Below are 27,632 nucleotides of genomic sequence, written 5' to 3' on the forward strand. Positions count from 1 at the left end.
CCGGTGAGCCTCTGCACTCCTTTGACGTTATTTACCACCTCAATATCCTCAATGTCTTTGATCGTATCCGGGTTGATTTCAATCCCCCGGTTTGACACCATGAAACCTAAAAATTTACCAGAACGGACACCGAAGGCACATTTTTCTGGGTTAAGCTTCATGTTGTACTTACGTAGTACATTGAAGGTTTCCTGCAAATGCTTTAAATGGTCCTCTGTTTCTAGGGACTTGACCACCATGTCGTCAATATAAACTTCTATTGTTTTCCCTATTTGTTCTTCGAACATTCCATTAACTAGGCGTTGGTAAGTTACACCGGTATTTTTTAATCCGAAAGGCATGACATTGTAACAGTAAGTCCCATACCGGGTAATAAAGGATGTTTTCTCTAGATCCTCCGGGTGCATCCGGATTTGGTTATACCCGGAGTAAGCATCGAGAAAACTTAACATCTCATGCCCGGCCGTCGCATCGATCATTCTATCGATGTGAGGCAACGAAAATTAATCCTTCGGGCATGCTTTGTTTAGATCCTTATAATCAACGCACATTCAAAATTTATTACCTTTTTTCGGCACCACTACTACGTTAGCTAGCCAGTCCGGGTACTTTACCTCCCGGATAGAGCCTATTTTCAAAAGCTTTGTTACCTCATCCTTTACAAAGGCGTGTTTTGCCTCTGCTACGGGCCTTCGCTTCTGCTTCACCGAGGGCAACCTCCCATCTAGGCTGAGCTTGTGAGTTGTTACTTCCGGTGGCACACTTGTCATATCTATATGGGACCATGCGAAGCAATCGACATTAGCTTAAAGAAATTTAATTAACTTGTTCCTGAGCTCCGAGGTTAACCCCGTGCCCAGGTATACCTTTTTATCCGGTAGGTATTCGAACAAGATGATTTGCTCCAACTCCTCTACTGTTGACTTGGTTACATCCGAGTCATCCGGCAAGACGAATGATCTGGGTACACCGAAATCATCCTCTTCATACCCGGGTCCAACCCCTTCTGCTCCGTTGTCGAACCCGTGTACTTTAGTTGCTTTTTGGAGTTCTAGCCCCTGGTTGACTCATCTTCCTTTTGATCCGGTTTTTTGGGAAGAGGTGACGCTTCCTCGACCGCGAACATCTCACTTGCAGCGGGCTGTTCACCTCGGATGGTTTTTATCCCCTTCGAGGTCGGGAATTTCAGCAGCTGATGTAATGTCGATGGCACGACCCTTATGCTATGTATCCAAGGTCTACCCAGCAATGCATTATACTTCATATCTCATTCGATTACATAGAACACCGTTTGTTAGATAGTGCCATCAATGTTGACCGGCAAAAAGATCTCCCCCTTCGTAGTTTCGCTCGCTATGTTGAACCTGTTGAGCACTCGGGCTACCGGTACGATCTGATCGAGTAGCCTTAGCTGTTCAACCACTCTCCACCGGATGATATTGGCCGAGCTTCCTGGGTCAATCAAAATACGTTTAACTTGTGATTTAAAAATAAGAATAGAGATTACCAATGCATCATTGTGCGGTTGAATGATGCCTTCTGTATCCTCGTTGTTGAAAGAGATGGAACCCTCGGGTAAGTAATCCCGGCTGCGCTTCTCACGCACAATGGAAACCTTCGTCCGTTTCATCACGGGCCCTCGAGGGGTATCGGTACCCCCGATTATCATATTGATTATATGCTGAGGTTCTACTGGTTTGGCCCGTTTATGAGATTCCCTTTCCTTGTAGTGGCCTTTAGCTGGTTCACTGAGAAATTCTCGGAGATGACCATTCTTCAGTAACCGAGCCACCTCCTCTTTTAGCTGGAGACAGTCCTCAGTTCTGTGTCCATGGGTTCTATGATATTCACACATCACGCTCAGGTCCCGTTGGCCGGGGTCTGACCTTAGTGGTCTCGGCCATCTTGCTTCTGCGATACGGCCAATAGCCGAGACGAGGTCCGAAGTGTTGACGTTGACGTTGTACTCGATATCCTTGGCAAGTCTTTGTTGCTGGCCGAGCTTCCGGCATCGCTCCTAAATGAGAGACCTCGACTGTTCGACGGGCGCTCGACCCGTTTATCACCCCGATCGGAGAATTGACTCAAGCCAACCCTTAATTTTTCCAACCTGAAGCTTGGATTTTCCGAATGAGAGTATGGCCGATACCTTTCCCTCGATGGTCTGAACTCCGACTCGCAATTTTTTCGCGATCTCTTCGAGCTTTTGTTGATATTCACGGGCCCCAGGGGAAGCTCGAATTGGTCATCCTCTACCCGAATCTTTGATGCGTATCTGTTATGGACATCCGCCGAGGTCACAGCCTCGTATTCCAGCAAGTTTTCCTTTAGTTTGAATGAGGCCGTCGAGCTCCGAGGATTAAGCCCTTTGGTGAAAGCTTGTGCAGCCCATTCCTCCGGAATCGGAGGGAGCTCCATTCGTTCCCTTTGGAATCGGTTGACAAATTCACGCAATAACTCATCATCCCTTTAGGCTATACGAAAAATATCCGCCTTACGGGCCTGCACCTTTTTGGCACCGGCATGAGCTTTTATGAACGCATCAGGGAGCATTTCGAAAGAAGTGATTGAATGATCGGGCAGATGGTCGTACCAAGTCAAAACTCCCTTCGACAGAGTTTCCCCAAACTTTTTCAACAACACGGATTCAATTTCATCCTCTTCAACATCATTGCCTTTTATGGCACAGATGTATGAAGTCACATGTTCCTGAGGATCCGTTTTGCCGTCATATCTCTGGATATCCGGCATTTTGAACCTTTTCGGGATCAATTTCGGAGCCGCACTCGGAGGAAAAGGCCTTTGAATGTACCTCTTCGAATCTGGTCCTTTCAGAATAGGCGGAGCCCCCGGGATCTGGTCCACCCGAGAGTTATATGTTTCCACCCTCTTCTCAGTTGAGTCTACCCGCTTCGCTAATGTTTCGAGCATTCTCAGAACTTCGGTGGATGAACCAGCTCCAGACCCATTACTCTCGACCATCCGTGTCTCGTCCCTTCTGGGTTCGGCAGCACCTTTCGTCCTCTCCGGGGTCGTTTTATCATTTTTGCTTTGGAACTGGGCTATTGCGACTCCTTGTTTGGCAATAGCTGCCCTCTGTTCCTGCAATATTTCAAAAATTAAACGTAAGTCAATATTATCATCTGGGGTATCCGGCACTTTCCGGCCTTGTGTCCGGGACAAAGTAATTGAATTGTGAGTATTTCAAGGATCGCTGGCCGGCGGGGCGGTATTCTCCTGATTCACGGTGTTTTGTCGGTTGAGGCCCTCCCTCGAATTAACAGGGTTTAGGTCGATGGGATTTGCTGGTAATCCTCGCGGCCCACTGTCTTCATTTTCGGCCACAATCTCGTTGTTGTTGACGTGACCAGATTGTCCACTGTTTTCCATTTGATCCGTTTTCACAGAGACGAACAAAAGATTTTTTCGATCATAACGGGTAAGAGATAGAAACTAAGATCAAAGACCACTATTATCCTAGCCTCACAGTGGGCGCGAAACTATTTACCCCGAATTTAGGAAATCAATTGAATTTGTAAGTGAAGTATAGGATATGTGGATGAGCTTTAATCTATTTGGTTGGAAGAAAATGTATATGGATTTGTTGTGAGCAAGTGAATCGAAATAGGTGATTTACACAAAATATATGTATTAAATAATATTTGAGTATTGGATGAATAAATAAAGCTAAAGAAGAACACACAAATCCGGACTAATATGAGAGAGAGAAAGGGAGAGATTTTATATATTTTGCTATTACAATGTTCTAGATCTGAAAAAGCTAACCCTTGAAAGTAGGGAAATGCCTCCTATTTATAGTTTTGTCTTATGGGCCCTTTATAGAACATAAAACCCTTTTGAATAAAGAAAACCCTAAAAGGATAAGGTTGAGTCGTACGGTCTGACACCCGTACGATTGGCAGTACAATGTGGCAGAACGGTCTTGACGTGTGGCAATTATGTAACTGATCACCCGGACTAACGGCCACGATCACCCGGACCAACGGCCACGATCACCCGGACCAATGGCCACGATCAACCCGGCTATGGAGAAACCGGACCAAACGATTTCCTTCGCTTTCTTCTGATCAACCACTTCTAGTGCGATACCTCCGGTCCGAAAGAAAGTCTTCGTGCTCGTGCTTGTTTCTTTCTTCCCTCGATCCCTGATTTCACCGGTCCAACATAAATCCGATTTTTACCGTATACAATTCCTATGTAAAAAAAAAAAAAATGACTTCGAGAGATTATTACTCATAGTTGGCTAAGTATCTGTACTAGTACCTCTCTACCTTTCCTATACTCCATTGGTGGGATTACACTCAGGCACGATGTTGTCCTAATAAGTAAAAGGACATTTTTGACCTTCCAACTAGCACTGCGTAAAGTAGGGGTGGGCGTTCGGTTTTATCAAACTTCGATTTGGCTATTTTGGGGTTCGATTTTTTGAAGGTGGACACCGAACATCGAACCAAACTAGTTCAGTTCGGTTCTTTCGGTTTCGATTTTTTAAAGTTCGGTTCGGTTCGGTTTCAATTTTTTCAATTCGGTTTTTTTGATATAATATTAGAAGCGATTCCATTAACACTAATTCATATTCTAAAAAGCAATAAAACATAAAACTGATAAATTGAAATCAAAATCAAACAAACAGGATACAGAAGAACAGAAAACTATAATCATGATATAGGATTACTAGGTGTTATATACATACCGTAAGAATAATTAAGAAAACACATAAAGGACATACATTAATCCTAAAGACAGATCCTAGTTACCTTTCTTTGTTAAGGATATTTGATTTTCTCAATTGAAGTGGAAAACTAGGGATACAAATGCAAAAGAGGACTTATTACAATTGAGTTTTTTTGCTTTAAACTTAATGGGCCTGAACTATTTTAATTTTTTTTGGGTAATGTATTAAATTTCAGTGCGCGTTTGATTTTTCGGTTCGGTTTTATCAAACTTCGATTCGGCTATTTCGATTTTGGTTTTTTTACGGTGGACACCAAAGACCGAACCAAACTAGTTCGGTTCAGTTCGGTTCGGTTTGTTGAAATTTCGGTTCGGTTCGGTTCGATTTTTCAATTTTTTATATTTATGCCCAGCCCTAGTGTAAAGTATAAAAAGGAAAAAGAAAAAGCAGATCTTGGTTGTACAACTCCATACAAACTGCAGCCACTGAACACAAGATGCGCTCCATTTGGATCATCACCTTCCTCCTCTTCCTATCTCCGTTGTCATTGGCGGCGGAACAGAAGCCACAGTTCGACGTGGATGGGAAAGTATTGGAACTAGATGAGTCCAATATTGAAGCTGCTATTTCCACCTTCGATTATATATTGATCGATTTCTATGCTCCTTGGTGTGGTCACTGCAAACGTCTTTCTCCTCAGGTCTTCTCTTACCCCACTTCCTCTCTCTTTTTTTAATGCTTCGGATTTGCTTTTTACTTGATTATAGTATTTTTTTTTTGAGTAAACTAAAGGATCATATGCATCAAATTGAGGAAAAAATAAGAGATATACTACCCTCTGTTTGGATGGTTGTTTCCCGTGGTTCATTAATCTACAGTATGGTAGGGTACAGTATGGTGTTGTATTGTATTGTACTGTATTAATGAATACAATGTTTGGATAGACTGTATCGTTTGTTGTGGTTTAATAACATTTATATTGTTTGGTTTGACTGTATGTTACTGTATAATAACTTGTAAGTTTACTAAAATGCCCTTAACTCTTAATTAGAAATTAGTTTATATATATTAATAAAATAAAATTTGAAACTTTAAAAAATAAGTAGGTAGTGGGTGGGGATGGTGGAGGGGTGAGTGGTTGTAGGATGAGGGTGGGGGTGAGTGGTTTTGGGGTTGGGTGGTGGTGAGGGGTAGTGGGGGGAGGGGGGGTGAAGGGGTGGGTTGTGTGAGGTCGGTGGTAGGGTGGGGTTGGGCGGTGGTGAGGGATAATGGGTGGTGGTTGGGGTGGTGGGTGGCAGAGGAGTGGGGTAGTTAGGGGTGGGGGTGGGTGGGGAGGGGTGGGGTGAGTAGGTGGGGTGGGGTTGGGGTGGATGGTGGAGGGTGGGGTATAATGGGGAAATGAAATACGTAACCACGGAAAAATCATCAAATCTGTGGTTACAAAAATTGAGACTTTTCATGGTTATATAACCATGGGATGAACCACGGTTTTACAGCACCATACCACATAATTTTAAGAACAATGAAAACAAACATGGTTTCATGGAAAACCATATATTAATAACCACGGGAAACCACCATCCAAACGGGGGTAAGGGGTCCTTTGGTAGGATGTATTAGAGAAAATAAAATATATGTATTAGCTTTGATATTAGTATTCCTTGTTTCGTAGTGTTTTATATCCTATTCAATATCTTTTTTTTTTTTAACAACCGTGGTGTCCGGGCCAGCTTGCGCGCACCTCAGTTAATTCCACGGTATACATGCCACCTCCCACCAGCAACAGGCGTCAAGTAACTCTGTCCACCAAGACTAGAATAGGTGGGAAGAAATCACTTAGTGTTTTGTCTCTGCTGGGAATTGAACCTAAGACCTCATGGTGCTCAACCCACTTCACTGGCCACTAGGCCATACCCGTGGGTGCCTATTCAGTACTATAGCAAACCTATGTATCATTAATTCCAATATTATTCCTATTCTAATACACCCTATTCAGCACTGTTTCTATTTTAATCCACCCTATTGAGTACTATTCCTATTATAGTACACCCCATTCATTTAATACAATAAATCAAACAGTATAACTAATCCTAGCATATCTATCTCAGCATTACTAAGCCCGGTATTACTAATACACCCTATTCAGTACTATTCTTATACACCCTACCAAATGGCCTGTTACCGTGATAATATTGTAGTATTCACGAACTAATCTTCAACCAAAATTTTAAGATGTAATAATCTTGTCTTTTAGAATGGGAAAATATTCAACTTGCAGCAGTTTTTAAATTTATCATTTTTATTTAAAAAAGTAGATAGAGCAGTATGTAAAAGACTGAAAGTAGGTCACATTGACCTTCAGACAGTGGCTTTGGTAAAAAAAACTATAGGGCATAAAGTAATATCATCTTAAGGTTTATTTCCAAATTTTAATTATTAATTAATTGTATATGGCAATTTAATACCTACTAATGTAAAATGAAATTATGGCACATGAATCAAGTATGTAGCTGCTAGTGTGTATATATGTGCACTCTCTTATGGTAGCTAATAAGTTGTTGATAGTGTTAATTTGACTCTTGACAAATTCTTATTAAAAAAAAAAAAAATTGACACTTGAGACATAGATGCTTATGATCTAATCTAATTTGAAACCATAGAGGGAGGGAGGGCTTATCATGATCACGTAATTAAACTTATAGGAAAAATGAAGCTCTCCTTCATGCTACTAAAGAGCAAAGAGTTATTTCAGTTATAGTGAAAGAATATTTTGCATGCCGTCTTTTAACTTAATATGTTCGCATCCATGATACATGAACTGCTAGAAAAAATCTGTTTTCCATGAACAACATAGTTCAATAGGCTGACGAAAGCACACATGGGGGCTGATCTTAGTAACTGGATTAGCTTGTGTTATTTCACCAGTGAGAAATTACTCAGTTTATAACTTCTTGTAACTTTCTTTTCTCTTTTGGTACTGGTTAAATGCTTCCTCGGAAGAGTTTGTAAGGTTCATATGCAAAGTCAATTGCCCAATCAGGAGAGTAAAAAAGGTTCTAAGATACCTCGGAAAGAAAGTCATTCCCCCAGTTTAAAAAGAGTAGAAGAAGATGGGACAACAGAGGATAGTGGGATCAAAAAGGATATTTGATTAAATGTAAAGGCCTAAAGTAATCTTGCAAAGGAAGTTCATTAGTGTCAGACAAGATCATGATATGTCATGTAAGAAGTGATTGTTACCACCTGACAACTGTTCATAGACTGATAGGTATAGTTGTGCGTATTTCTATTCTATTCAGCGTTCCCTGTCCTCTAAGAGAAAATTTCTCCCTTTATAGAGTGACTCTATGTTGGGTGCTTAAGTGTGTTGTTGGTGATCACCGAAACTGCTAGGTTGAATGGTTTCTGTATAAAGATTGATGATAATGTTCGTGAATAGAAGAAGGTGTTGTCAAGCTCTTTACTTGAGTTCATTAAGCTTCGTACTCTGCGTTCTATGTTAGTATTCTTTTGCTATCAAAGGGACATTTATTTTGTTTCTTCCCTATACAAGTGTAGACATGTGAACAGCATTTCATTTGCTTGTCTTATTGGATAATTGATATTTTGAATGTGACATCATGAAGCATTCTGACAAAAGTTCCTTGCAGTTGGACAAAGCTGCTGCCGATCTTGCTGTTCTGAAGCAGCCCGTTGTAATTGCAAAAGTAAATGCTGACAAATACAGTAATCTTGTTTCTAAATATGAAATTGAGTATGTCTGCTTTATCCGTCTTAGTTCTTACTACAATTATTGTGTTAATACATTTTCACAATGTGCAAACTGCTTTCTGGTTAAATCAAGTTGCTCGAACCAAAAGAGAATAAGTTATTCTTTAGTTTGGTAAAACATTTCTATTAGCAATATTAGATTCACAGTTTGTGATCTTAAATCAATTTTTAGTCTTCTATAGATTGCCCAAGACTGTGGAATGTAGATGCAGATCCTACAAAAGAACTTCATATCCTGATCCAGCCTGCCTTCTGGGGATGGGTCTTCCCTTTCTCAATTATGACGTACTCGGTTATGTTGCCATCTAGGTCTTGGTTGGGGGCGACTTCCAAATAATAGTCTCATTCTTCCTTCCCTTGATTCAAGATCCTTGCAGCTGAATTAATCCCCCATGTGTCGGGACCTGAACTCTGGTGGTGCTCTTCTACTGTTCTTTTTAGAAATGTAAGTGTATTATAAAAGAAACTAGCACCAAGAAGGTACTGTTCAAAAGTATTTACAGAGAATCCTAAGATGAATTCCTTCTTATTCTTAAAGGATTCTGTAAGATTTATCATTGCTTCAGCTTCATTTACAAAGTTCTGTTTACACCAAAAGCAAAACAAAAGTAAGCAATTCTTCTTTATCCTCTGAATAGAGTTTCCTGTTGCTTCAAAGCATTTGTCGTTTCTTTCTCTCCAAATATTCCACCATATACATGCAGGAATAGTAGAACACCATTTCTTGTGGTTTGTACATCTTCCTTTAATGTTCTAGCACTTTAAAGTTCACATGTATCTCTACGCATAGTCCATTTAAGCCCAACCATGTTAAGGAACAACTGCCACAATTGATCAGTAGCATGACAATGCAGAAATTTGATGAATGACATTCTCAGATTCTTTTCCACATATGTAACACTTTGACCACAACATAATTCCTCCCTCTGTAGATTTTCGTGTGTCAAGCAAGCCTTTCTAGCCATCAACCAGGTGAAACATGCCACTTTATAAGGGACATTTCTTTCCCAGATTCTTCCTCAAGGCCAACATCCTCCTTACCATCCAACAGAGTTCAGAAGTCTATAACTAGAGTCTACTGTAAAGGCACCCTTGCTATGAGCTTTCCAGATTAGTTTATATTGTCCTTGAGTCAACCCTTTGAAAGATTCAAGTACTTTCAAGAAACCAGCCGTTCTGCCCAATTCCCAATCATTGAAATGTCTCCTGAAGTTGATATTTCATCCTTGTTGCCCCCTCATAATAGCCAAAGTAGCATCAGGTAAAACAGTTAGTCTGAATAGATCAGGGAACACATCTTTTAAGGGAGCATTCCCTATCCAGTTATCATCCCAAGAAGCAATCCTTCTTCCATCACGCACTACAAACCCAATATTACAAACATTCTTTTTGCCAGAGAGCTCTAATACTCTTCCACAAATTGACTCCATATGGTGTAGTCACTACTTTCTTAGTCCAAAAACCTTGAGACCCATATTACTTCCTTCAATTGTGCTCTTTTGAAGTGAATCTTCACAACTATTTCATCAGTAAGCTGCAGTTGTGTTGCCTCAAAATTCTGATTCCTAAATCCCTTTCCTTCTTGTTAAGTGTGAGTAAATTCCATCTAACTAAATGGAAAGTTCTCTCATCTCTATTGCCCTGCCAAAGAAAATCCCTTCTTCGTTTGTCTAACCTCTTCTCCACTTTGACTGGTAAAGGGAAATAAGGACATCAAATATGTGGGAAGGGTATCAAGGACACTATTTATCATCATCAATCTTCCCCGGTGATAAGTATTGACTTTGCGCCTTGCCAAGCTCTTTTCACATCTTTTTAGAACTCCCTGTCAATTGTCTAAAGCTTTGTTCCTAGATCCCAGTGGCAATCCCATTCCTGATCCAGTATTCATCCCTATATGAACCCATTTGGATTGCAACAGACAAAAAAATGAACAAGGACACTTGCTTAAATCACATGGGTTATCATACATACTCACACACGCACGCGCACACAAAAAAATGGAACCTAGCTTAAGGATCCTGCCCTAGCCTCTTTGCTGTCTCACTACACCTGACAGCTGCCACCACCATCCACTGCCCTGCACCTCTCCCTGAACCTCTCTGGCTCCTTAATATACCTTCCTATATCCCAATTCAGAACATGATCTTAATGTTCCTTCTCTATTCCAGACTCTCCCATATCTAAACAGTTCCAACATTTCTAGAATTTCCGTGCACGTCTAGTGCCGAGTTCTGATGTAGGATCCTCATTTTATTTGGCGAGTCCTGGTCAGAGTCAGATTAGCTTGGTCAGATAAGCATCAAGGGGCATCATTAGGAAAGTGCTGATGGGTAGAAGATAATGCAAGTGGGAATGGGAACGTAATGCTGAGTTGTGGACTCTGGTCCTGAGGAATTGGAATTGGGGTTTTATTTAATCTGTAGAGGATGTTCTCTATAGAGTTCCCATGAGGCTGAATCACCTAAAAGCTACCTTTCTCAGTCTCCTTTTCCGCTACAATATAACCATTGGCTGAAGTCCAAACATACTTCCCTTTTGGGAGAGGATGAAAACGAAGAGACTTTGGACTCAAGGTTTCCTAGATGCTCTTTTCTTTTGATACGACAAATAAAATCAAAATAGACAGACTATACCAATGTACATGTTTTATAAATTTTGGTAATTTATCACTAGTAAATGAATGCAATTGTTGCTTGAGATGAATTTAAATGGAGAAACATGATCAATGAGGATTCATATACTGGACCCCATTATGTTTTGAATTGAGGCGTAGTTATTGATGTGAATGTTTGCAGTTGTTGGGTAAAAAGGCAGTGAAATGTTTCTTTTGTTGGAATGCAGTGGCTATCCAACTTTAAAGATATTCATGCATGGAGTTCCAACAGATTATTATGGACCAAGAAAGGCAGATTTACTTGTGCGATCTTTGAAAAAGTTTGTCGCTTCTGACGTGGCCATACTCAATTCTGACTCAGCTATTAGTGAATTTATTGAAGAAGCAGGCAAAAGTTTTCCTATATTCATAGGCTTTGGCTTGAATGAGTCTACCATATCACATTTGGCAGTGAAATACAAGAAAAAAGCATGGTTTTCTGTGGCAAAAGATTTCTCGGATAAAACGATGGAATTCTATGATTTTGACAAAGTACCTGCATTGGTATCCCTTCATCTGAGTTACAACGAACAGAGCATATTCTATGGCCCGTTTGAAGGTCAGTAAGTTCTTCAAATTTTCGTGTAACTTGAACTTGCTATATTCCCTTTTCATATGGAAAACACAAATGACTAATACTCGGATATGTTTGTTCTTGAAAGGTTTCAGTTTATATACTTAGTAGCTGCCCTAGTTCCATATGCCTATGAGCTTTATATGGTGTTCCTATTTCATTTTAATTGCTCAGTTCTGCATTTGATCTATCTTCACCCTATTAAAGAACAACCAACTATTTTAGCTGAAACTGTGCCTTGCATATTATGTTACAAACAGTGACTGAATCTAAGTTTTTTTGCTATGGTTGCAGAAAAGTTCCTTGAGGATTATATCAAACAGAGCTTGCTCCCTCTGGCTTTGCCCATTAATCAAGATACTCTGACGTCGTTGAAAGACGACAAGAGGAAAATTGTTCTATCAATTGTGGAAGATGAGCATGATGAGAGGTCGAAAGGATTAGTAAAACTCTTGAAAGCTGCTGCATCTGCGAACCGTGACTTGGTGTTTGCTTTTGTTGGGTTCAAGCAGTGGCAAGACTTTGCTGGGTCATTTGAAGTATCTAAGAAAACTAAACTACCAATGATGATTGTGTGGGACGGAGACGAGGAGTACTTTTCAGTAAGCTTGAAACCTCTTATCCTCTCTCTCGTCAAGTATAGTTTTGCCTAGTAAAGTTTTACAGCTCTAAATAAAATTTGCTTGCGTGTTCCTTCACCATGTTAAGTGAGCGACAAGCATGAACTTACACATTCTATAATTTCTTAGAGAGGCATGAATCTATAGTTAGCGGACATTTCTGTTCAGACTTTCTCCTTTTTTGCCGATATCTTATCTATTAATTAACCAGCTGGTAAAGGAAGTACAACATTAATTATTCATGTTTTTATATCCATGTTTCAGTGGTTGAGATTTCCAGCAAGTGATCTTGAATGGCTGACCTGATGGCTTTAGTAGACATCACCTAGGTCATGTAAGTACTCAAAAAAAAAAAAAAAAGATAAACGAGGAACATAAAGCCCATGGAAATGGGGATGATGACATCACACACCTTATTGGTGCAGGGTGGATGAAATGGAGGCTTGCCTCCGGAGTGTTGTGTGACAAGAAGGTGCCACCAAAACTTAAAGGCAAGTTCTACAAAGTGGTGGTTAGACTAAATATGTTGTATGGGGCGGAGTGTTGGCTAGTCATGTTCAGAAGGTGAAAGTGGCGGAAATGAGAATGCTGCGATGGATGTGTGGGCACACTAGGAGCGATAGGATTAGGAATAAAGTCATCCGAGACAAGGTTGGAGTAGCCTCAGTGGAAGACAAGATGCGGGAAGTAAGGCTGAGATGGTTTGGGCATGTGATGCGGAGAGATGCAAATGCCCCAATGCGGAGGTGCGAGAGGCTGGCTAGCGACGGTTTCAGAAGAAGTAGAGGTAGGCCGAAGAAGTATTGGGGAGAGGTGATTAGACAGGACATGGCGCATTTCCTGCTTATCGAGGACATGACCTTAGATAGGAGGGTATGGAGGACTCATATTAGGGTAGAAGGCTAGTAGGTAATCGCTTTTAACCTTTCTTACGAGTAGTTTTATTGCTCTATAGTTTCTTGTCTCTTGATTTCTGCGAGTATCTGTTGGTGTATAATTGCTTTGATTTATTTGCCCGTATCTGACCTTTCATATGCCTTTTCTTGAGCCGAGGGTCTTCCGGAAACAGCCTCCCTACCTAAGGTAGGGATAAGATCTGCGTACACTCTACCCTCCCCAGACCCCACGTTGTGGGATTCACTGGGTATGTTGTTGTTGTTGAGGAACATAAAGCCCAAACACATGAAATAACGTCATAAATGCGCAGTTGGATTGTTATCTGCTCTCCAGGTAGTGGATACCACCAGAAGTTTCAGGGTGACAAATATTGCAGGATTATGGCAATTGGTTAAAACCATTGGACATGATCTTATTCTTGACTTTAATTCTACGTGAATTTGGAAATTTTAGTCTTTGTTTTTCTATGAGCATGATTTTGCTTTATGAGGAGTACGAGTCACTTTAACTTTTAGATTTTATGCCTGCTTAGGTTTAAATAAACTAAAGCATTGCATGAAAAGCTTAAGTTGAATTTATCTTGAATTCTTATTAGTTATTTTTGAGTGTTTTTATCTATTTGACTGGCATTTGAGATGACCTTGTAATGTATTGCATTGTGTTGGTAGACTGAGGAAACATACATTTGGTTGAAACACCTCTTTCATTTTTTAAGTTTCTGACTAACTCCATACTGTAAAGCACATTTTTACCTTCTCCAACTTTAGGACTAAGGTGAAACATTTAGCTGATAATTATTAGCAATTGACTTTATATACTGATGTTGAAAATTTACACAAACAATAGGTCATCGGCTCAGACAGTGTTGAAGGTGAAGATCAGGGGTCCCAAATTACGCGGTTTCTTCAAGGATATAGGGAAGGAAGCGTTGTACAGAAACGCATCACTTCGGATGCTTACAAGGCTTTCAGAAACTCAATGTATATGATCGGAGCACTTATCCTTGTTCTTGTTGTGATATTAGTGGTGACGATCATGCAGTCTCTTAAAGAGGAGCCCCCAAGAGACCAGTTAGATCATCCAGGGAGCTCCACATCTCCATTAGAAGCCAGAGAACCACTTCGTTCTGGCAATAAAGAAGACAAGATAGATTAAGTTCACTTTTTGGATATTAATTTCAATATAACCGAAATAAGTAGTTTGTAAAATCTTTGACAAGATGAGCAATTGACATGGCAGCCTCAGAGAGATGTTTTAAGTTTCAGATCCATAGTTATCATAAGCGAGTACATGAACAGCTATAAAAAAAACAAAAAAAAGTGAGTACACGAACAGCTATACTTGTAGGATTGTTTTTAGGATACTCTTCATCCACTGATGGGAAAGGAATGCTTAGTGCAAGGTTTGCTGATTTATTTATTGGTACGGTTCTAGTGAAAATGGGGACAATATTTTTTTGTGCTGTGTATAATATGAGTTCGAAACCGAAACCGAAACTGCAGCTTGTTGAAAGCTGTTATTCAGAAGTTTTTGGAAGTCCGGCTGGGATTGAAGATCTTAATGTAGCAGTAAGGTTGATACATCAAAATTTCGAAAAAATTACAATTTTTCCAAGATAATGATGGCATTATAGAGTGCAGTTTGACCAACACATGTTTTCAGCTCTAGAATTAAAAAATGTATTTACTAATGTGATGCTGGAAATGTGTTAGAGACATGATGAAATCGACACTACAAGCCAGACCAATTTGACACTACTAATTTTACATTTTCCTTGTAAATCAGTAATGGGTTTGGGTTGAAAATTGGCAGTCTTGGTGACGAACTTGTATCCAAATTGAGAAGAAAGATGAAAACCTTCAACCCGAGATTGATATGGGCCAAATAAACAGAAATCACTGGCCAAACGTCATGACAAATGAAAACATTTTGAACTTGGAATACCAAAAACCTACATCACATAATTATTTCTCTTCGTAAGACCATGTTCCTCCCTTTTACACAACACGCTTTATTGTTCTTGCTACGCTTTTATTTATGGGCACATCAATTTAAATAAGAAAACATGATCAAATGAAGATTGTATAACCAATTCTAATTGATTCGGGACTGAGCCATCGTCCTTATTGTGAAACATTAAATGTTCATGCTGTGGTTACAAATGACCCAATAGCCTGAATTAATGACCTAACAAAAGTATCCTGCTCAAACATTCAAAATACCAGCTCTAGTCATCTCTCTGTCATTTATCTATATGTACATACAAGCTCAACTATCTAAGCGAAAGGTTTCAACTAAAAGACCTAAACCATCAAGCAATGGAGACCTGCTAAGAACATCAATAGCACCCAAACAAAGCAAAACAAAAAACAAGAAGGATATGTAAAAGGGGGCTACTGCATACAGCATGAACACCCATCGCTTTGCGTGTGTACACTCTTAAAAAACCTCAAAAAAAGAAAAAAAGAAGGAAGTAAAAACCTCAAAAAACAGAAATCAAATCTATAACAGAATTGTCACACAGTAATGTACAAATCCAGGGCTTCCTGTCATATTCCTCCGTCTGCCCATGTGCCAGAGCTGTTGCACTGATCCTTGTTAACAGATCATGACTCACATCCCGGAAGAGACTGAGCTGAAGCAAATGGCGAAAAGCTAGTGGTCGACTCACTATGACGCAGTGGGTTGGGATGCCGACTTGAGGAGCCAATGTAACTCGATGAGGCATTTCCTGGACTAGGAATATATGGGGACATGTATCTTGAATTAAGAGGAGATAAACAAGGGTAGCCCAATGAGTGAGGGGATATCAAATAAGATGCATGAGATCTCTGGGAAGACGCATTTTGAAGGTCAAGTGAACTGCGGCTAATAGAAAGATCAGGGGACTGATGGTATGACTGAAGCGACTGGCGGTTATAAGGAGTACTAGAGATTGATTGAGGACGAGAAACTGAAGGGGATCGGGATGCTCTTGGACCTATTTGTATTGCTGATGATGGAGCTAATGACGATCTTAGGGATGACAACGACGATATAGAAGCTAGACTAGAAGAAAGCAATGGTGTAGATTCTGATGCTGGTGGATCACCATTGCTAGTTCTTGCATCACGTTTACAGACAGGGCAAAACGTTCTCCATGATGTAAGCCAAGCGTCAACGCACATAGCATGAAATTCTGCAAAAAAATTCCGAGGAGATACCTTAGAGAAGAAATCTGATGAGAACACACAGGATATGGCATTATCAACAAATTACTGCCCAGGTCGGGAAAAGTTTTCATATTGACTAAAAACTAAATCCCCTAGATATACCAAATTTTGCAAATTCACAGTGAGATATAGCAGCAGTGACAAGGGTAATATTCCGATCACACTTTAACTATAGCTTGAGAATTTACCACAGTTCGCTGTCTAGAACCTTGGAAATATAAATGATACCAAAGGGTTGGTAGCAACAGCATTGATATCAGGTTCTTCTAGCATCTTCACAATGATTATTGCAAAACTAATGTTCATAGATATGGATCCAGAATATAATTATTGAAACTTGCTCGATATTTTTAAAAGTGCAAAGTGCAATAGAGCAACAAGACTCCTAGAAGTTTTAGAGCGAAAAACATCATGCGTGTTTCTTCGATGCAAAATGCATTATTCACAAAACATACTCCTACATAATTATAAAATTTCAATCAACATTACCAACCTCAATATCAAATTTATAAAAATAATCTACATGTTCTGTTTTATATGACACAATTTCCTTATTAGTTCGTTCAAAAAAGAACTACACCTTTCTATATTTTAAACAATTTAACTTTAACTTTTCCATTTTACCCTTAATAACATGCTTTTACAGCCACATGCCAATGCAAGTATAAGACCGTAAGTTCCAAAAGTCTGTTTTCTTTAAGCTCAATATCGAATCAAACTATGTCACATAAATCAGAGTGGAGGGAGTAACAGTTAATTTCATCAAATGTAATTGAACTAAACGTAATTTTAACAAGCTAACTTAATACAATTTCAATTGCAACATTGATTTTCAATTTTCAACTAATCAGTCATAAAAATGATTTGAAAACCAATTTCACCATTGTTCCCGTAGCTGTTCTAATAATCAGCTTTAGTTGCAACTTGCAAATCTCATTCCTTTTATAATTTCCTAAAAAGCAGTAATCAACAACTGGAGAATAAAAAATGAAATAAAACAACAGAAAAGGGAGAAAAAGATTCATGGACAGCCTGAGAGACTAGCAGAGAGAGGCAGAACAGGAACCAAAAAGCAAGAGCATTGAAGAACAAAACTGAAAAGAAAAAAACCGAATCAAGAGAAGTAGAGAAATACAGGCAATAGCAGAAGAGTTACAGTAAACCAGACAATGAAGTGGACACCGAAGCGCAACTAAGAGAGTCAGATGTAAGAAGGGAAGGCTTGCTCGGATTGCTTTGCAACTCATATTTCTCAGGAATTGCATTACTTCACCCATCGGAAGTAATTACCCTCACTTCGAATCACTTCGGCATTTTAAGTGATGGAGCAATCACATCGCAATCAAACGATGCTTCAGAAAATGTAAAACAGCTGATAGGAAAATGCATGTTGTGATGGATGAAACTGCTTATATTGGAGTGCTACACCTAGTGATGTTTGGGTGACTAAATTTCAACACCATTTTTCCATCAAGTAATAAAAATTTATTAACAAAGCGCAGAAAACAAACTCGTATACAAGTATACCAAAAAAGTAGAAGACCTCACACTAAATTTCAACACCATAGCTAAGACAGAGCAACTCCAAAATAAATAATTGCACATCTGCAAATAAGTGTATATCCTTTGTTTTATTTTTTGGGTGCAACATGACTAGGGAAAAATTGTTAAAGCCGGATGCCATGTTGGACTTCCTCAGTTCACTTCATTCTCGGTAATGTCCCTACTCTAACGGATGTACCCTTAAACAACATTCTCTTTTATGTTGTTCATTTTTACATCAATACAACACCTACTTTACCACTCAAAAAACAATTATACATCTGCAATAAAACATGAAAGCCAAAACGCTTAGGGTTGACCAGAGACAGCTGACAGTAATCAACCGCAGCAAGTGTACCAAAACTCAGCAGCAATAGCCAAGATATGCCCTTGAAGTAAATTTCTCTTGGCTGTCTTAGCTACGGACTCTGAAATGGCCAGCTTAGGAACTTCTGGTCCCTCCTGAAGAAATTAACTCAGGTGACGACTTCTACAATATTTTCACTAAGGTATCAGAGCAGGATTTATGCAAGGGTTTTAGACTAAGGTTTCTATCTCTTTGACAACATTAATTCCAATTCACTCCTCAACAATGCTACAGATCTGAATATCTACTCCAAAAACAACATTCATCCAGATCCACATAGATTTCAAAAAGTCCAAAGTCAGAGTGGATATGCTGAAACATATACGATACCTTCAATACAAAAGTTATGGCAGGGCAGCCCGGTGCACAAAGCATCCCGCATTAGCAGGATCAGGGGAAGGGCCGCACCCCAAGGGGTGTGATGTACATAGACTACCCTGATGCAAGCATTAGTGACTGCTTCCACGGCTTGCACCCGTGACCTATAGGTCACACGGAAACAACTTTACCGTTGCTCAAGGCTCCCCTTCAAAAGTTCTGGTAGAATAATATTTACTTATTCTTTTAAGCAAATGTTATGATGTAAAGTTGTATATTTGCAAAGATGCATGCATGTTATAGGAATTACATCAGTGTTTTTCCCTGATAGAGGGGCATGGCAATTGGCAAGTAACAATAATGGTTATTGGCTAATAGAGCGTTTTTCGTCCAGAAAGTGTAAACATTCTTTAAGCAAATTTAGCCGTTGCCAAGACCTAGGAACACAACATCCATCATGCTGCCTGAGATGAGGTTGCCCTTGGCCATAAGTTGTAGATGAAGGGGAAATCAGAAGAACCACTTTTAAATTCCCTGAGAAAGTCCCAAAAAATGTAATAAACCTGAAAACTACTAATAGTGCACATCACCAACCCTGATATCAGCTATTTTAAGCAATTCTAGAAACCAATCAGAAGATAGAACTCAATCACCAGGATGTAACTCGAAAAACAAAGACAGGGAACCTTCCCAAGCGAAAATTAAAAAAGAATGAGCTTCTCCCAGAAGGAAACATGCATTCATTGCTTTTATCTAAGTGCCAAACAGAACCTGTATATATGAACACACTGGAAATCATAATAAGCTCAGGAAGAGAGAAAAACTTACTGTGCCGGCAAGGAAGAATTCTAAGCTTGTCTCCCACACTATAGTCTTCAAGACAGATAGCACATGTTACTGATGTACAATTATCCTCCAAAACTGATGTAAATATCAAGCTTGGCATAGCTTTCACCAAACGACTACTCATTCCATGAAATTCACGAACACGTGAGGCCCGAGGCCGTTCTCTTCGTATCCGATGTCTACGGACAAAGAAGCAGGTAGCAAGCACTGCTGACATAGCAAGTAACGAAATGAATGATATAGCCATGATGGACCAGGCAGAGTTTTCAAAACTTGGGATTATCCATACTTCAACATCAATAGCACCAGCATACTTTGTCAGTCTTTCTCCTGAAGCTCTAGACACAAACACTGCGGGTATCTTCACACCAGCAGAGTTTCCTGCCACTGTACCATGTGACTGGTTAAACACTTGGATGTTCAAAATTCACAGTTCTAAAAACTTACGCAAAATGAAGCAAGAGATGAAAGTTGTTTTTGCTTCTTTCAGACAGTCTGTTGGTTCTCTCTCTCTTTTTTTTTTTCCTCTCTCTCACAGGGCAAAGGAGCCGGGGGTCTATCGGAAACAACCTCTCTGCCCTCACAAGTCTGCATACACTCTACCCTCTCCAGACCCCACCTGGTGGGATTATACTGGGTATGTTGTTGTTGTTGTCTCCTAGTTCCTCAGTTCTCGAGCATGAAAATTTCTGATGCATTACATTGAGAAACTGGAGGATAAAACCAGGCCAAGAAGATGTATATGTAATGCTAACAAATCAAACACTTGCCAGCAAAATAAGACTAGTTTGTTTGAGATTGCTATAAAATGAGCAAGCTGACTTGAAAATTTTTTAAGCTACTTTTTTAACGAGAAGATGGTTTCCACTTATAACAAGAATAGGTGAAAAACCCTGCGAATAACACTTGAGTTTGAATCTCATTTTCAAGTCAGTTATATTCTAAGACAGGTTCGAGTCGTTTTCGTGTTTGGTGGATTTTCTTTATTGGCTACTGACAGCTGTCTCCACTCTCTCACCTTCCCCTCACAACGGTAAGATCAGCTACCCCACCCCCCCACTCCACCCCACCCCCACCAGGCCACCCCCACCAGCGACGACGACAACCACCACCGGTAGTACGTTTTTCCGGCCGGCCAGATCTCTCTCCTCTCTTCTCTTTTCTTTCTTTCTTCCCTCCCTTTTTTTTTTCCCTTTTCCTTCCTCCTCTACCCTGCGACCGGAAACCCTTCACCAGTAGGTTTCCGGCCAGTTTCTGCACAGGTACTCAAGTTTTCAGGCAGTTCCTGGCGGTGAACAGTGATTCCGGCAAGGGAACAGTACTTTCCGGCGGGGAACAGGTTCTACTTACTTGGAGTCGGTACCTCCAGTAGCCCATTCCCTGTCTTTTAGCCTTATAAATTTTGCCTGCTCCGCCTAATTGAATATCTATTTCACTGCCTATAGACTCTTGCTAACTTGTACTTTAGTATTGATCCTTTGCTTGTCTTAGATTAACCTTTGACTAGCGTATATTTGCTTTAGTGGCTTTGGTGAGGGATGGTAGACTGGGGTCATGTTCTCGGTTGGGGACGGGGGCTAGGGATGGGGGGCTAAGGGGTGGAGGGAGCTTCTAGGTTGAGAGTAGGGTCTTGGAATATTGGGACTTTATCGGGGAAGTCCATAGAGTTAGTTAAGATTCTTAAGAAGAGGAGGATTAATATTGCTTGTGTTCAAGAGACTAAATGGGTAAAACCTAAAGCTAAGGATGTGGACAGGTACAAGCTTTGGTTCTCGAGTAGGTCGAGGTATAGGAATGGGGTAGGGATCTTAGTAGATAGTGAGCTTAGAGATCAGGTGGTAGAGGTTAGGAGGATCAATGACAGGATGATGGCGATTAAGTTGGTCGTTGGAGGGTTCAACTTGAACATTATTAGTGCTTATGCGCCACAAGCGGGTTTGGACGAGGAAGAAAAAAGGCGCTTTTGGGAGGACTTAGACGAATTGGTGGTAAGTATACCGCCTACTGAGAAGTTATTCATAGGAGGAGATTTCAATGGGCACATTGGGTCTGTTTCGAGGGGTTATGACGATGTGCATGAAGGATTTGACTTCGAGGACAAGAACGGTGGAGGAGTCTCACTCCTGGATTTCGCAAAGGCTTTTGGATTGGTGGTAGCCAACTCGAGTTTTCCGAAGAAGGAGGAGCACTTGGTAACCTTCCGTAGCTCGGTAGCTGCAACGCAGATAGACTTTTTGCTCCTTAGAAAAGATGATAAAGGCCTCTGTAAGGACTGCAAGGTCATTCCGAGTGAGAATCTTACGACCAACATAAGCTATTGGTGATGGATTTGGAGATAAAGAGGAAGAAGAAGAAGAGGGTCATGGATGACCGACCGAGGATTAGGTGGAGGAGTTTGACTTTATCTAGTGCCCTAGAGATGGGGGAGAAGTTGGCTATGGGAGCGTGGGATAGTAGGGGGGATGCAAGCAGTATGTGGGATAGGACGGCTAGTTGTATTAAGGAAGCAGCTAGAGAGGTATTGCGGGTCTCAAGAGGCCGTCGTGGTGGGCACCGAGGGGATTGGTGGTGGAATGGAGAAGTCCAAAGGAAGGTGGAAGCAAAGAAGCAGGAGTATGTGAAGTTGGTAGGCAGCAAGGATGATGAAGAGAAGCGGATGAACCGGGAAAAGTATAAGATGGCGGGAAAAGGAGGCAAAGTTGGCAGTTTCGACGGCAAAAACGGCAGCCTTTGAACGCCTGTATGCAGAACTAGAGGGCAGAGGTGGGGATAAGAAGTTGTTCAGGCTTGCCAAGGCAAGAGAGAGGAAGGCACGCGATCTGGATCAAGTGAAGTACATCAAGGACGAGGATGGCAAAGTGTTGGTAGAGGAAACTCACATTAGACAGAGATGACAGTCATACTTTCACAAACTCTTGAACGAAAACGGGGACAGAGACATTGTGTTGGGAGATTTGGAGTCCTCTGATAGGCGTCGCGACTTTGGATATTGTAGGAGTATAAAGGTTAAGGAGGTTAAGAGAGTTGTTTGTAGGATGCGCAGGGGAAGAGTGACCGGACCTGACGAGATTCCTGGGGAATTTTGGAAAAGTGCAGGCAGGGTACGCTTGGAGTGGCTGACTGGGTTATTTAATGTCATTTTCAAGACAGCGAAGATGCCGAAGAATGGAGGTGGAGTACAATGATTCCCCTGTACAAGAACAAGGGCGACATTCAAAGTTGCAACAACTATAGAGGTATCAAGCTGCTAAATCACACTATGAAAGTGTGGGAAAGGGTGGTGGAGATGAGGGTGAGGAGAGGTGTGTCTATTTCAGAGAACCAATTTGGATTCATGCCAGGGCGCTCGACTACAGAAGTCATTCATATTGTAAGGAGATTAGTAGAGCAGTATAAGGAGCGAAAGAGGGACTTGCACATGGTATTCATTGACCTAGAAAAGCTTACGACAAAGTGCCAAGAGAGGTCCTATGGAGATGCTTAGAGGCTAAAGGTGTACCTGTGGTGTACATTAGAGCGATAAAGGACATGTATGATGGAGCCAAGACCAGGGTAAGGACGGTAGGAGAAGACTCGGAGCACTTCCCTGTTCTAATGGGGTTGCATCAGGGATCAGCTTTTAGCCCGTTTCTATTCACCCTGGTGATGGATGAATTGACGCGACAAATACAAGGTGAGGTGCCTTGGTGTATGTTGTTCGCGGATGACACAGTCTTGATTGACGAGACTCGTAGCGGAGTTAACGCTAAGCTGGAGGGCTGGAGAGAGATGTTGGAGTCTAAAGGATTTACATTGAGTAGGACCAAGACAGAATACTTGGAGTGCAAGTTCAGTGGCGTACCGCATGAGGTTGACGAGGAAGTGAGGCTTGGTACCCAGACCATCCAAAAGAAAGGAAGTTTCAAGTATCTTGGGTCTATTATACAGGGAGATGGGGATATCGACGATGATGTCTCACATCGTATTGGTGCAGGGTGGATGAAATAGAGGCTCGCTTCCGGAGTGCTGTGTGACAAGAAAGTGCCACCAAAACTTAAAGGCAAGTTCTACAAAGTGGTGGTTAGACCGACTTTATTGTACGGGGCGGAGTGTTGGCCAGTCAAGAACTCTCACGTTCAGAAGATGAAAGTCGCGGAAATGCGAATGCTGCGATGGATGTGTGGGCACACTAGGAGGGATAGAATTAGGAATGAAGATATCCGGGACAAGGTGGGAGTGTCATCGATGGAGAACAAGATGCGGGAAGCGAGGCTGAGATGGTTTGGACATGTGAAGAGGAGAGACACATATGCTCCAGTGCGGAAGTGTGAGAGGTTGACCTTGGACGGTTTCAGGAGAGGTAGAGGGAGGCCGAAGAAGTACTGGGGAGAGGTGATTAGACAGAACATGGCGCAATTTCAGCTTACCGAGGATATGACCTTAGATAGGAGGTTGTGGAGGACTCAGATTAGGATAAAAGGTTAGGTTGCTTATCCTTTCATCCTAGTAGTTGTAGTTTTGCTCATTCGTTTATTGCCATTTGATTTCTGCTTATATTTGTTGGGCCTTGTACTTCAATTATCTTATATATCTATGGTAGCTAATGCTCCTTTCTTTCCAGACTGTTCTATCATGACTTTCTCACTTTTGAGCCTATTTGGATTGCCTTATAAGTTGCTTATAAGTTGTTTTCAGCTTTTTTGAGTGTTTGGCTGGCCAGCTTAAAGTCATTTTGTGCTTAAAATAAGCTCAAAAAAATAATTTGGCCCATTTGACTTAGCTTATCTAAAGCAGCTTATAAGCTGAAAACAGCTTATAAGCCAAAAAAAATAAGTTACACTATCCCAACTTATTTTTTTTAGCTTATAAGCTGTTTGCAGCTTATAGGAATAAGCCCATCCAAACAGGCTCTTTGTTATTCCTCGTTTTCATATTGTTTTTGATAAGCTTGTCCCTATCTGACTTTTTGTCTTGTTTTCTTGTTTTCTCTCTTGAGCCGAGGGTCTTTCGGAAATAGCCTCCCTACCTTTCAAGGTGGGGGTAAGGTCTGCGTACACTCTACCCTCTCCAGACCCCACATTGTGGGATTCCACTGGGCATGTTGTTGTTGTTGTCATATTCTAAGACACCGTCTTCCCCATGAGAAAAAACTTCTAGAAAAGCTCTTTATATATCAACAAAGGATGCTACTTCGATGAATAGTCAGAAGTCCAAAACATATAGAACATTGTTGCGTTATGATGTCTTTTTGTCTTTCTGACTGAGTAGTGATTGTAGAGAACCACATTTTCATGTAGGTTATCTACTTCTGCACCATTAAATACCGGGACTTAAAATGTCAGTAGATCATTACATTATCTAAAAGATCAGGATAGCAAAAAGCACTAGACGGTGTTAGTGAAAGTGTGCTATTTCTTAACAATTCCCTCAAGCATCTTTCACCCAGTTATCAGTACCTAAACAGTTTTCAGCTGAAAACAGTCATGACGTATAAACATACTTTTACAACCGTCACTTATCAAGAGAAAATAAAAAGGAATTTATACAACTGTTATCCAGATAACATACAAAAACGACGATTCCACTCGTGCTTCAGGTGCTTTTTGTGAGGATCAAGTTCAGAGAGCATAGATCATTTGTTTTTACACTGCTACACAACTGATAAATTAAGGCAACTGTTCCTTAACATGGTGGGACTTAAATGGTGCATACCCAGAGACACAACTGCGTTGTTGAAGTGCTGAAACATCAAGGGCACGAACAAGTAGCAAAGGGAATGGTGATACACTATACCTTCTTGTATTTGGTGGTCCATTTGGAGGGACAGGAATATGAGGTGCTTTGAAGACAAAGAAATCTCAATCCTAAAGATCAAAGTGATCTGTCTACTTTTGTTTTATTTTGGTGTGAACAGAATTTTACTAGTGAAACGGAGGAACTGTTAAATCTAATAGGATCCCTCTAAGAAGAGAAGTGGCATATTTTTGCATTTGATCTGTAATTTGCTTGCACTTTATTCCTGCTCTTTATCAACAAAATTACTAATTTTCAAATACAAAAAAAAAAAAAAAAAAAAAAAAAAAATCCTGTCATCTTTTCTTGTTTCCAAACTTCGATACGATTGTTAGAAAGAGTTTCCAATCGACTTCAGCTAAAACTTCAATACTTCGATACCATTGTTAAAAACTTCAATACTTCAATTAATTGAACATATTCATGCCTTTGTTATGCAAGAAGAAAGTGCAGCAAATGAAAACGTTTATGCTCCATTTGCTTCAAACCGAAATCGACTTCAGCTAAACAATCATTAAGGCCTAGAAGTTCGGAATGATTTTTACTCATAAAACTCCATATCCATCTATATTCATAATAATGTTCTTAGACAACACTAGTTTCTACGGAGACAGTATGGATGCCATAGACCGACATAAAAGCCATACAAGAAACTTGATAAGGGTGTTCAAACTTCAAAATTTCTTCTTCATATATCAAATTCCTCCTTTGTGTTTAAACATTTTATAACAAAGCCAAGCAGTTTTGGTAATGAGATTGCCTAATTTGACATAGCTGGTTCTACCATGTTTGCGGAGTCAGCAGTGAGTCCTATGTAAATCTCAGTAGTAAAATCTTTGTGCCTTTTCAAAACACCACCTTACTTCTACCCCCAATAAATCAAGATTAGTGGAGTATTAGCTGACGGATACGTGACATCAACCAGTTTCAGTGATATTCCGCTAACAAAAATCCATCAGCCATTTTATGACCTCTTGCCACTTACATAACTAAGTATCAAGTAAGACCACTTCAACCTTCATTCTGAAACCCGGAACTAAAGAGTTTTAAAAAGTTGTAATCTCAGAATGCACTAAATCAATAATTTAAAGTGGAAGAGGTCATTACTTGCAACTAGTTCACCGTATTCATCGTTGTAGATAATGGCTGCCTTGAAACCTGCGGCCTGGGCTCGTCTGACTTTATCTTCGAAACTACATCCACCCCTTACTATCAGCAAGAATAGATCATGGGTGCTATTTTTAACTGGTTCAACCTTTTTAGTCAAGGTCGAGCAGGCATCTAAAGGCTCCGCCACATACAGTGTCCCGCATTTGCCTGATCCCCTTACTGAAGGAGCTAATATTACAAAGAGATTCATTTAGTACAATATACAACAACATCAAAGAAAGTAAACAACATTCCAAAAAGAAGTTTTTCAAAAAAAGACTTAAGTTTTCAATGGAAAAAGCAACAGTACCAGCATTAAATTATCAAGAACCAAATTATTCTCCACTCACAGTTTCTTACTTACCTACATATAACTTCCATAAAATAAAAATCAAACTGGAAGTAACTATTTATCATTACCCAAATTGTGAAACCAAACTACAATAAGGTATTGACAACTCCAAATTCCCAAATAGTAGACTGAAAATAAGATCCTACTTTACCATGAAACAGAAGGCAGGTGAACTTAAATTAAAAGAACAAAATTCATATGCTACTAAAAACACTAAAAATTTAAACAAACTTACCTTCCAATTTCCATTCAATATCACTCCCAAACCATTCCATTATACAACATAATACCAACAAGAACAACAATCAATATTAAACACAAAACAATAAGAGCAGAGTAAAGCAAAAGTAAGATTTAAACTCACCAAAATTAGCTTCAATGTCTTCAAACGATAAAGTTACATTCTTTCCTACCAAAACCACATTACCAAGTGCTCTACAACTCAAAACACAAACAACACTCAAGTAACAAAACACCCACAAATTCATCATCTCTAATAAACACCCTTTTTGTCAATTATCAAGATAAAAAGGAACCCAAAGCCCACCAAAAAAGAAAGTATCAATTCACCATCTCAAATCTCAAAAACCCCACACAACCCTGTTAGTTAATTTTCAAGAAAACCCCACACCACACTTTGAGCTAATCTTCAAGAAAACTCCACAAATGGAAACTGTTACTTTGTTGAAAGAATAGAAACATCAGCTTCCATTCTCTACCAAGTATAAACGAAACATTAAATTGTGAATAATTTTGGTTCCTTTTTTTTTTCTTTTTCCCTGTTTGGTGAGGAGAAAAAAAGAGAACTTTTTAGAAGGATTTGTGAATTTTTCGTGTCTAAATACATTTCAAGAAGGGAA

At 40.1% G+C, this 27,632-nt stretch overlaps 2 protein-coding genes across 3 annotated transcripts; one reads left to right on the forward strand and one right to left on the reverse strand.

Annotated features, from left to right (window-relative positions):
• Positions 1-5,142: 5,142 nt before the first annotated feature.
• LOC132626985 (protein disulfide-isomerase 5-2-like) lies at positions 5,143-14,654 on the forward strand. Its single transcript, XM_060342018.1, has 5 exons — positions 5,143-5,396; positions 8,347-8,450; positions 11,312-11,682; positions 11,992-12,299; positions 14,061-14,654. Exons 1-5 carry the CDS (start codon positions 5,193-5,195, stop codon positions 14,367-14,369), a joined length of 1,296 nt encoding a protein of 431 aa, XP_060198001.1. The 5' UTR covers positions 5,143-5,192; the 3' UTR covers positions 14,370-14,654.
• A 629-nt stretch (positions 14,655-15,283) lies between these two features.
• Positions 15,284-27,627, reverse strand: LOC132626983 (receptor homology region, transmembrane domain- and RING domain-containing protein 2-like). 2 transcript variants are annotated; one of them, XM_060342016.1, is made up of 4 exons: positions 27,137-27,626; positions 26,379-26,609; positions 19,482-19,886; positions 15,284-16,392 (listed from the first exon to the last, which is right to left on the reverse strand). In XM_060342016.1, the coding sequence occupies exons 1-4, from the start codon at positions 27,261-27,263 to the stop codon at positions 15,821-15,823; spliced, it is 1,335 nt and encodes a 444-aa protein (XP_060197999.1). In that variant the 5' UTR covers positions 27,264-27,626; the 3' UTR covers positions 15,284-15,820. The 2 variants fall into 2 exon arrangements, with proteins under 2 accessions (XP_060197999.1, XP_060198000.1); XM_060342017.1 differs by lacking the exon at positions 26,379-26,609 and having other exon boundaries at positions 27,137-27,627.
• Between the last annotated feature and the right edge of the window lie 5 nt (positions 27,628-27,632).

The sequence above is a fragment of the Lycium barbarum genome, chromosome 2, assembly GCF_019175385.1.
Source record: "Lycium barbarum isolate Lr01 chromosome 2, ASM1917538v2, whole genome shotgun sequence".
NCBI classification, from domain to species: domain Eukaryota; kingdom Viridiplantae; phylum Streptophyta; class Magnoliopsida; order Solanales; family Solanaceae; genus Lycium; species Lycium barbarum.